Source organism: Medicago truncatula, chromosome 7 (genome assembly GCF_003473485.1).
Source record: "Medicago truncatula cultivar Jemalong A17 chromosome 7, MtrunA17r5.0-ANR, whole genome shotgun sequence".
NCBI lineage: Eukaryota > Viridiplantae > Streptophyta > Magnoliopsida > Fabales > Fabaceae > Medicago > Medicago truncatula.
In genome coordinates, this window is record NC_053048.1 from 24,700,222 (window position 1) to 24,712,205 (window position 11,984).

Below are 11,984 nucleotides of genomic sequence, written 5' to 3' on the forward strand. Positions count from 1 at the left end.
ACCCCATTCAAAGGTAAGACAATTGTTGTAGTTGGAATGCACATTCCAACTACAACAATTGTCCTACTCTGGATTGGGCAATTCAAACTTGTTAATCAGCAGGACTCCAACATTCAATAAGCCTCTTGAATGTTGGTATTCAAGTGTCAAGGAATGCACCTCATTCTTTTGACACTTGAATATCATTATTCAAGATGCTGAACGTATGTTGGAGTCCTGCTGCTTAGCAAGTTTGAATTTGCCCCATTCAATGGTAAGATAATTGTTGCAGTTGGAAGGTACATTCCGGAATGTAATGTAATGATAAGAACGTGTATTACTGAAAATCAGCTATATAAGTTATTTATTGACTTTTTATTCGAATTATTTTTTTTAATTCACGCTGTCGCAATTTTTATTCGAATTCACGCTATCGCAATATTTATTCGAATTCACGCTATCGCAATTTTTATTTGAATTCACGCTATCGCAATTTTTAATTCAAATTATTTTATTAACTTTATTCTAAATTATTTTATTTACTTTATTCTAATTTATTTTATTTACTTTATTCTACATTATTTTATTTGCTTTATTCTAAATTATTTTATTTACTTTATTCTAATTATTCATACATTAATATTTATTAAATTAATATTGATTCGATATTATTCATTAAATAAATACAAATATAAATAAAAATCAATGAACTAAATGAATATTTATTCATTAAATACAAAATTAGAAAATAAAAGCAAATATAAAAAGGAATGAACTTTGTACCAAAAAAAAAAAAAAGAATGAACAAAATTGATGCATATAAAAATATCTCAATTTATTAAAAGAATTCATACAATACAATAATTGATACAATAATTTATTCCAATTCACTAAATTATTCTACTTATTTTCTCCCTCTTTGGGGTAAGAAGTGATCGATCTTCATGGGTAAAATAATGAGCAACCTTGAAAAAAATACATCACTAACCCTTGAGCTAAATTTAAATCTGGTTTTTTTTTTTTTTTATACCCCAACAAGAATCTTAAGTTTATGGAGTAAAAAACAGCAGATTTAAACTTATCCCAAGGGTTGATCACTTCCCCAAGTCGGCGACTCACTATTTTACCCCGAAGAAGTTTGATCACTTTTGCCCCCAAAGAGAATATTGGAAAAAGAAAGAAAGAAGAGAAATAGAGAGAGTGAGTGAGGAGGGGGAGAAAGTGAGATGGTGTGAGGAAATAGGGAAGTATGGAGGGGTATTTATAGGTGGGAATGATAGTGTATGGTCAAAAAAACGTGTAAAGGTTGTAAAAAATGTGTGGATTGAAGGTTGAAAACCTGACCACCGTTCAAAAAACGTTTGTTCTTCAGTTCTGACCACCGACCAACGTGCGTTAGTTAACTCGCGCATAGGCCATTGATGCGTGACTTAAGTCACACAGATGTTATAAGGTGTACAAGTTAAGTCACGCAGCGTGACTTAACTTGTGCAAGGGCATTTTTAGCATGGCTGCAGGGCTCGAGCAAAATATGCTGGGTGAAGAGCAGCATTCTAATTTTTAACCACCGAGTGTTAAAAAAATGTGTTAGAGTGTGTTGCTAACACTCATATTCTAATATACTGCTGTCATATACTCTTAACAAATTAACAGCAAACATTCCTACCATCAATAAGCTCTAAATTGACCACATCATAGAAGGCATAGAAGATGCAAAACTAACCAACTTCCATCCATTGATGCATAAAAACTTTACAAAGAGACAGAATAAATATGAAAACTAAATCATTTTAATTCATCCATCATCCTCAAACCCTAGGAACGAAAAAGATAAACTATGGTGTTGCTGAACCTTTGGCCGAAACTTATTTTGATCATGTGGAAAGTAAAAGAATCGGCCATGTGGAAAATGCAGTCAAGCAATGACTTTATTTATATAAACTACAATTCTCTGTTCAGAAGAAAATGGGCAATTTTCTCTCCCCTGAAGCATAAGAAATGATGCTTCTCTTAAGTGGTGATACAAAGTTTGCTCCACTGAAGGCTGCGCCTCGCAGAAAATTAAAAGGTCCAAAATCAATAGAGTAAGCTTTTTGGAAACCATCAAGGATTGCCATCATCGTAACATTTGCTGGTTTCCTCTCCTGCTCGTACTTCTTTAACAAATTTACCTGCATGTCAACATTAAGAAAATGAAATAACCATATTATTTCCAGTAAAGAGGGAAAATGTTTGAGAACTTTTTGAAAACCGTCCAAAACCCTCCAATGGGTTTAGTTCCCTGCATTCGGGGGCTACCCTCCCTTCACTAGCTGAGCTGGTTGGCGCCTTGGCTGTGTTTAGGAGTTGGGTCTTGGAGGGAAAAGGATGGGGAAGGCTTATTTGTCATTTAAAAATTAAAGAAATTACAAAATGTTTATAAAATCGATTGAAAGAGTGATTGAAATATTATATGATCAAGATATAGACTAGGTCTTCTATGACCTTCCCCTCCATCCAAAATTCAACTCCCAAACATACCTCAAGAGAAGTCCACGACACCGTGATAAAAGTATTGGAGACATAACATACACCTCCAATATGGGTTCCGAAAGCAATTCACTGGTCTTTAATCTTATAAATATCATTATATAATTATCAGAGTCATAACATACCTCTCCAATATCGGATCCCAAAGCAATTCCCTCAGCAATAACTCTTGAAAGAGAATACGCATCTCCAAAACCCAAATTAACTCCTTGACCAGCAAGAGGATGGATCGTGTGGGCTGCATCTCCTATTAGAACAACGCGCTTTGTTGCATAGGAATTGGCATGCCGTAAGGACAAAGGAAACACCATCCTTTCAGATGCCAATCTTATTGCTTTTGGAGGAATTTCAAAGGGTTCATTAGCTGATAAAGTTCCGTCCATTTTAAGCCAAGAAAATATGTCACGAGCTCCTAATGAGCTTGACGTAGGATGAGGTCCATATCCATAATCTAAAGCAGAATTCACGTCTTTCAAAAACATTTCTTCAGTGATTGATTTGCGGTCGTTTGACTCTGTTGGACTCATGGTCCAAACAATATTGCTAAAATTTTCACCCATGGGTAGAAGTGCAATTGGACCGTTAGGTAGAAACCGTTGCCATGCACAATGGTTAGCAGAAGTATGCTCTACAGTGCAGATGATTGCATTCTGAGAGTAATTCCATCCAGTTGTTTTGAATCCTGCTAATTCTCTAACGCGTGATTTTCCTCCATCAGCACCAACCTTTAGAACAAACATCCATGTAATTAGACTCCACTTGTAGTATATTAAATAAATTATAACAATCACACAATTGCTAATGGGTCTCTACATATGATTTTGTCCCTACTTGTAGTATTGCAACATACTCTCTCCGTTCCTTTTAATTGTCACTTTTATAGCAAAAAGATTGTTCCATTTTATTTTTCGTCTACAAAGTTCAATACAACATGAACTATTGCTTTGTCAATCATATCATTAACTATTTAGTACAGAGAGAAATACATGGAATGAGATAATATTAGTTAGGGGTATTATAGGAAAAAGATAAAGAATTTCGTTGACATAATAAAATGTATTGGTTATCTTGGTATATGAGTAAATAAATTTAAACAGATTTTCACTTACCACCAACTTGGCATATATGCTACTGCCATCACTAAGTTCCAGCTTTGAAGCATGCCCTTGAGCAGGTGAAGGTTCTTTGGATGGCGTATTCTCCTCCACTACGGACATAGAGTTTGTATTTAAAGTCATTGAAGTTAACCTCGACGGATAGAATGTTGTCTTGAAATCAGAATCCTATCGACAAGTATGTAGTTCTCAATGTAATGTACGAGTCGTGCCTTGGAATACAAAGTTCTACTCATTGAAAACATAATAAGCGAAGTATTTGATTGTGAAACCACCGAAGCAGTCAAAAGAAAGCTGAAATTGAAAACATAAAAGTGAAATAGTACAATTGCGTATTCTCCTACAAGACAGTATTGCATCTCAATGACATTTACGCTACTATTACCAAGCATACTATTCAAGAGTATCTTTGCACGCATAGTAACAAAATTAGTGGAAGAATATGAAAATATGAGACTTCCTATTTATTGAAGTCTAATTTTATTGCATGAATGAGACTAAAATTGGTACTGAATTGCTTAGAGATTGATTCTCAACCTTGTGAATATATAATAATAGTATGCACTTTAATACCACTTTATCCTTTACTTCACTGTCTCTCTTAAACAGTTGGCAATCCACCCACAAAAGGTTCATTGAGAGTTTAAACACCGTCTTTCCTAGATCTTGGTTTGAAAGATTTATAAAATTCATGAAGGAGTTTGGATATAAGAAAATCCAAGGTAACCACGATATCTTTATTAACATTCAGCTATAACTGCATGATGAGAAGCGTGAACTGCAGTATAGACTAGTCAAAATGTTTGAGATAAAGGGGACGGAAAAATCAAGTATTTTCTTCATATTGAAGTTACATATACCACACAATGGATTTTCATATCTCAGTAAAAATAAGCGACCAATTTGTCAGTAGAAACACAAAAGACTGGACTTAAACCATTCACTACCCTGATGGGTCCTAATGATAAGTTGGGAGATGCTAAAGAATAACTAGTCATTTACAAAAGAATGGACCAAATGTTGGGGGGTAAGCACATATACCTCACTCACACTAGGCCAGACATAAATCATCAATATAATCAGAACTTGGGGCTATTCCCAAGGACTATGAGAACTACTTTGGCTGAAGATGGTCCTAGATAATAAGAGTCAGATTGGAGGGTCCTATGAAGCTCCTCATTTGCCCCTTTTATAACATTACAAAATGTAATGTAGTATCAGTTCAAAGTCAACAAAAATAATTCATATTTCTTCTCATACAGCATTAATCATAATCAACCATGAACTCCATACCACAAACTGACAATGTGAATTATACCTTTATGCATGACAATAAGGAACTATGAAGAACTTTATTCTCTGCTACACACCTGGTTTATAGAATTTTTGCAATTAGTAATGTGATAGCTGTTTTCAAAGAGATTTGCCTAACTATAACATGTACACTTACCCTAGAAAGTCTTTATTTACATCTCCTGCATCGTATCTAGCATACCCAAAACCAGTATAATCCCAGACCTGCAGAAAGATACAAAAGAAAATGAATTTTTGAATAATGGAATAAACAATGATGTCAGAGGAAAACAGCATCCTTAGGCCACAAGGAGAATCTACTAAGTTGAAGCAAGAAGTGCATGAAAAGCACTTGTTGAAATGAAGTAAGGCTCTTAACTTAGGAAAGTAAATAAATATTACAATCAACAAGAAGAACAACCAAACGTGTATTCCGCCATGGAGTTGGCTATATGGATCAATTAACACCATTGGGTCCTATCAAATTTGAGAGCTCGGTCACATTTCCAAACATGAAATTATTTCGTCTTGTGAAAGATTGTTCCCTTTTCAAATTAAACTAGGAATTTTATGATTGAAGATGATTTGTTGAAACATTAGGGTTTACACATTAGATAAGGGAAAAGGAAATATGGGTAATAGTACGCTGAAAAGATAATTTATATGTGCAATGTTTCATGATAGAATATCTTCTTTTTTTGATCAGAAAATGATATGATATCCTAGTACTGGCAATTACACTACTGATAACAAGGTTAGATACTAAAACTACTAGTGAAAGCTCGAGCCCACAAACAACAATGCTAATAACTAAGGGTGAGAATAAGTCACACAATTTTCCAGAAGGCTATGGCCTGGTGTGTACTAGGCCTAGCCTGACTAAGATTTATTTACAAAACAAGTTAAGCTTGTACATTTTCAAAGCTCTACCTGACTAATAAGTCAAGCTTTAGGCCTTCCCGCAAGCCTTTTTAGACAGCCCTTCCTATTTAATTAAATCGAAATAAAAATGTTCTTTTTGTTGTTGATATATTTGATTTTTATCATAATGACTTGAAAATTTATTCATGTTAGCCTCTTTAAAGGCTTAGGCTTGTTAGCCAATTTAAAGGTTGAGGCCTTTATATAATAAATAGGCTTGGAGGTCAGTCTATAGCTTAAACAAAGATTACGCCAAAGCTAAAAAAAAAAAATCTAAATTAGCTAAACAAGCCAGATTTGGACTTTAGGTTCGATAAATGGGCAACGCCAGTTTATGGTATAGCCTAGCCTAGCCTGGCCATTCCCCCACAACCAAAAACCAAATATACTCTGTCAATGCACGGTAGGGTTTGTGGTTTTTAGAAATGTCAAGAGTGAGGCACCAAAGGTAACTAGGTGTCAGAAAGACCAGAATGGAGCAAACAGCACGGACCTGACTGAAGGGTCTCAACTACAACATCAAGAGCAAAGAAACCCGTTGCACTCTGCCTTAGCATCTATATTCCAAGGTTCAGTTTGGGATCAAAGGAAGAAAATGATTAAATTTTAAAACGAACCCGATCATTTCCTTTATTTTGGACAGAGTTATTTATCAGGCTTGTCACGGAGATCCCATCCACAGATTAACAAGGGTAAATGAATTACAAGACTTCATATTTCGAAATACAGGCCGAGAACCGAGTCTCCCAATCAAAAGCCCCAACAATGCTCAGATAATCCTGTTGCAAACAATCGTACAAGTGACCCATACTTGTATGATTGGAAATATAGATAAATTTTGCATATAAACTGAACAAATAATGTCTATGTGTCACAACATTCAATTCAATTTCCCTAAATAATTCCCCAACAACTTCGCACCTCGAGAACCAATATTCATATTCGAAAATAGATGTAGATAAAAATTTAAATCCCTATAATGAATTAGAAAGAAAAAGTACCTGCATCTTTTTAAAATAAGCATGTCTATTCTGTTCAACATATTTCCAAGCACCAGCCTCTGGAAAAAGATTGATTGTCAGGAGGACTTGAAATTCGATAAAGAAAAATGTCACCATGTTGAAGCACGTGCACTCATCAAACAGGGTCTAATTGCTACTAGTTATTTACATTTTACGCCAAGTAAACCAGTTACCGGTTAATGCAAAGAAACAGGCCTTGCAAAAAAAGTCTGGACCACTATTTAGGATTGGTGTTGGTCATGATAGCTTGACACTTGACAGTAACATAGACTTGAAGTGAAGTGATCGATTGTCCAATCATTTAGATGCATGAGTTATGATTGTAGATGTCACTTTAGTTTTTCATACATATTAGTTGTGATAGTTATGATATGTTCTATTCTCCATAGAAATACCATCAATTGCTAAAAGAGCATTAATCACTATTAACATGTTCCCTTATGCTTAAGCAGTTTTCCATACTTCACTGCACAGATTTTAGCAAGGGAAACAATTTTATGGAAATGTACAGTTTATATAAATGTTTGGTGCATTTGACTGATGGAATTCACTCATCCGTGACGGTGTCAATTATCCCACTAACTTCATATTAGAAAGGACAGTATTTGTTGCTTCTGTTAGTTGTTCTATACATAGTTGTTTTAGGGATGTTGCGATTTATGCAATGTAGAAGGATTTGACGGCTACGCTAAATTCTTGAGTTATTTTATAAGAAATGTTATTTAAACATCAAACTGGGACACCTAAGTTTGACAACTTTTTAAATGCTAAGCATACTTCACACACCTGGTTAACACAGTTCAATGAGTGGTTAATGGGCATATTAAGATTGGCTAACTCAATAACCATCAACTGAACTTACTACAAATTTGAACATTATTAACCATGATTTCGGTTGTTTCAATTTCAACTACATGTAGATTTGATTTTTGAACACTTGAAAATCAAGGTTAATAACATTTAATTCGTGTTTAATGAAGTTCAGTAGATGGCCAATGAGCTATGACACCTAATATATATTTAACCAAATCTAACACCTCATCAGTCGCACATGTGAATTGTGTTAGCCATTTATAAAATTGTTGAATTTAGGTGTCCAAACCCAAATTGATGTTCAAGTAACATTTCTGTTTTTTTATATGTTCATGTTGGATCTTGTTTGTTTTATTTTGATCATATCCTCCTATCCTCTGCATAGTTGCAGTTTCCTCGGTTTCTCTCTAATAAATGTTTGGTTTATTCTATTTTAAGAAAAAGGGCAAAAGGAGACATTGAAATTTACGCTGCAATGATAGTAAAAAACCTTAGAAACAGGATACCTTGGAGAAAAGATATAGAAGCAGGAGTTACTGTACTGACTCTAGGATCAGGGGGGTCTTCCTTTTTGATACACAAGCCACTACTCAGAGCTGGATTGCTGTCAATAATTGCCACGCTCAACTGCTTTGTCATTGGCATACTAGCTGGAAAAACAAAACAATTGGTCAGATTTGTTGCTTTAATAGCTTTGTGTATCACATTCACAAGTAATACTCTTCATCATCATCATCATCAATTAGACAACTATTTATTTTCATTGTATGCTTGTCTTATTTTCTACCATTTCCACGTCCCTCCTTTGCTCCTACCATCCTTCTTTTACTCATAAACATTTAAGACTCAAGAATCAAACATACAGAACACTGGTTATATACTACTGATGTAATATGGTTTACTCATAAATCAGACCTAACTACAAAATCAACAGACAGAGTTTTCCCCTGACAAAGAATCTCCTCCTTCAAATAACAGACACAACCCCAACCAAGAAATATCCTCCCTTTGCCTAAACTCCCAAGGAAAAAACCTATAATCCAATAAATTCTGTAGAACATAGACCCTATTAATACCAAATAATAATTACCACATACAAAAACAATAAATGCCACATGAAAAATAACTATGACTTTTATAAGTTACATAGGTTTGGAGGTGACCAAACTAGAAATTATGGGTTTTTTGGGAAATGGAAGTAGGTGTTCGTCCAAGGGACTTAGTAAGGCCTTGGAGGTAAAGCTCAGGAATATGCAATTGTGGGAGGCATAGACCTGATATTGGGGGTGGAATGACTACCTACAGAAAAATTACCATCAGTGTTGTCAATCAATATATAGCGATTTGTTCAAATTCTTCTATGCTGCACCGCTTTTTATTTTTTTTGAACCAGCCAATATTATTAAAAACAGTCCCTGCAAGACGCAATGGACCGATGCGAAAATACACAGGTACCGTATAAATGCAGAAGACCCCAAAGAGGAATACACCAAAAACACCAACAATAGGAGAACTAACCCAAATGAAAAAACTACCCACCCAAATAGATTCTAGTTATGAGGCTGCATTCAAGGGAAGACCGAGCAAGATTGCAAAACCAACAAAACTGAACCTTACCACGATCACAGAAAACCGCACAACAGAAACTGCACACCTTCTGAACTGGGCGCTGCACAACAAACAAAAAGGTATAACCGCAAAAACAGCACAACAGGGACAGCAAGTTTGCTGGACTGTGCACTGCATAACAGACTAAACAAATACGCAGCAGCACCCAAAGGCCCCTAAAACCGAACCGACCCAAAAGGCAAACAACCAAAACCTATGCGCTCCCCCTCAAAAAACAGTCCTTCGGGTTCCAACTCCATTCGTAGTACATACACGTCAGAATGTTTAGACGAGTTAAGCTCCACCGCCAAGATAACACTTTAATCGCCTCCACTAAAGTTTCAACACAACACACCTCATTTTCAAATATTTTTTTATTTCTTACTTGCCAAATACACCACACCGCCGCGTTCCAAATGAGCCTAAAGCCTTTCCGGATCCTCTTATTTGAAGCCATCCCACTACAACATTGCCAGTGAATAAACAGGTTCGGAGGGATAATAAACATGAAATCTAACCAACCCATCAAATGCACTCAAACGTTCTATACTACCTCACAAAGTAAATATGCTGCACCGCTATAGCGTCTATTTCACAACTTTTTGTACTGAATCACTTATCGCAGAACAATAGCGGGTTGTTCAAATTCTGCTGTGCTTTAGTGTTGCTATAGCCACTTACTTTGACAACACTAACTACCATGGATTGGAGAAGAAAATAAGTTTTGGGGAAAATGTTAGGTTCATCACACTCAAGGGGTACCACATCCAAAATAGCAGTCACACCCAAGCCTTGCAAGGAATTGTCCAACTGGATGAGGCCAAAAGTGCAGCCACTTGAAAGATGGCAGAAAAATAAGACGAACTAGAACCCAGGGGAGAGACGTTGGAGGATTTGTAACAAGTTTTGGAGACCAAAGGGCTGCAACCACGTTGAACTGAAGACCACGCAGTCACCCTTCGACTGGGAGCCAAACCGGTATGTGTTTGCCCCTAATGTTATGCCTATCATCATAAAATTGAGATCAAGGGTCAAGTAGCAGAGGAATGTTGGCTGAAGGAATTATCAAGCATAGCACTTGTCCATTTTATAGCCCGCTGATACTCGGGAAGAAAAAGGATAGCACCTGTTCTTCATAAATTTCTTAGTCCCTCCCACCATAAATGAGCTACTCGATGAGCTACATGGGTCAAAACATTTTTCCAAGATTGGTCTTAAGTGGGGGTTCCATTGGATACATTTAAGTGAGGAAGACACCTAAAGACATCTTTTTGAACCCACAAGTGCCACTAAGAGTACCTTGTCATATGCCCTACAGGATTATGAATGCCCTCTGTCCACATTTCAATCCAATATGAATTCAGTTTTTCATTTCTTTTGAGGAAGTGCGTGCTGGTGTTTTCGATGAGCTATTAACAATCCTATCTCAAAACCAGTTTGAAACTAACGACAACAAATGATTTGAGAAATCATCTATTGAATATCTTAGGATAGGCTCATAGGCATATAAATTTTGTTCAAGGAGTGGAGATGGTTTTGGAATGTGAAACCATTCATTTATTTATTGACCTGAGAAAGGGGGTAACTGTGTGCAGATTAATAAGAATAAACTCTGACAGGACATGATTAGTTAACGATATCTGATAAAACATACCTACCTAAAACAACCCATCCCCATGAGTTATGCAGATGATGACATGATACAATATATTGCAGTTTAAAAAATATTGCAAGAAGATACCTAAGAAACAAGCTAAAGCCATGCCAACCATGCCTCCTCCAACAATAGCAACATCATATTCTGGAATAATTTGGCTAATAATTGGCTTCTTCTCATGCCCCTGCATATTTTCAAGAATATAAATTATAAAAATTTCATTTTTCGTGATAGTTCTAAACAGAAATTATTGACATGAAACGTAGTTATAGTGATTTTTCTTACATTGGAAGGTAGTATATTAGTGGAAGCATCAACTTTAACAACCTGAGAACAAAAACACTTCCTTGGAATTTTGAGTGCAAAGACATTTGAAACAGTCTTCTTTATAACCCTGTTATATCAAATACATTCAATTAGGTCCAAACCAGCTTTTAGTACAGAATGAAAAAATAACAAAAATAAAAATTGGAAAAGGAGAATAGTGATTGTACCTATTCATTGTATGAAGAGAGTGAGGGAAAGAAATAGGTTATGGGTTTGGAATGTGTTTACTTTGTTGTCTTCGCTGCTCGATTTCAAACCATGGGAGTGAGTGAGGAGGCAAGGTGACTGTCGGAGGCGCTGAGGATTCCGTCGCGGTAATAGAAAAAGAAAAAAACTGTTTTTATTTGTGTTGAAAAACTATGCTGCGTTAATAGTTTAAAAACCGGGTCGGACCGGTTCAACGAGAACCGGTGGGTTATCCGGTTCGGTCTATTCTTTGGATCGGACATGCAATCGGATCGGTGTAAACCGGCAAAACCGGCCGGTTTACAGAACCGGACTGGTTCAATACTCGGCTTAAAAAAAAAACAGAAAACAAGAGAAATGAATCAAAGAAACTCGATCTTAAACTGGAAAGGGAAGATGGTCCTCTGAATAGGCTTCATTGAAGACGCAAAGAAGAAGTAGAGAAATCTAAAAAACAAATCAGCAGCACAAGGGCTGGCAATGAACCGAACCAACTCGAAAATAGTTCAAGACTCGATTCGATAATTGATTCGT

The 11,984-nt window shown here is 35.9% G+C and overlaps 1 protein-coding gene across 1 annotated transcript; it reads right to left on the reverse strand.

The window, feature by feature from the left end:
- Window positions 1-1,747: 1,747 nt before the first annotated feature.
- Window positions 1,748-11,597, reverse strand: LOC11427532 (ubiquinone biosynthesis monooxygenase COQ6, mitochondrial). Its single transcript, XM_003622718.4, has 10 exons — window positions 11,432-11,597; window positions 11,223-11,331; window positions 11,022-11,121; window positions 8,179-8,322; window positions 6,839-6,897; window positions 5,074-5,141; window positions 4,942-4,993; window positions 3,618-3,791; window positions 2,634-3,233; window positions 1,748-2,150 (listed from the first exon to the last, which is right to left on the reverse strand). Exons 1-10 carry the CDS (start codon window positions 11,437-11,439, stop codon window positions 1,935-1,937), a joined length of 1,530 nt encoding a protein of 509 aa, XP_003622766.3. The 5' UTR covers window positions 11,440-11,597; the 3' UTR covers window positions 1,748-1,934.
- Between the last annotated feature and the right edge of the window lie 387 nt (window positions 11,598-11,984).

What these genes read in the sequence shown, in the direction of transcription:
- LOC11427532 (XM_003622718.4), bottom strand. An exon ending in CTAATATACTACCTTCCAAT is followed by an intron (nt 11,122 to 11,222) that starts GTAAGAAAAATC and finishes GAAAATATGCAG; the next exon opens with GGGCATGAGAAGAAGCCAAT. An exon ending in CCTTATTGTCATGCATAAAG is followed by an intron (nt 3,792 to 4,941) that starts GTATAATTCACA and finishes ACTTGTCGATAG; the next exon opens with GATTCTGATTTCAAGACAAC.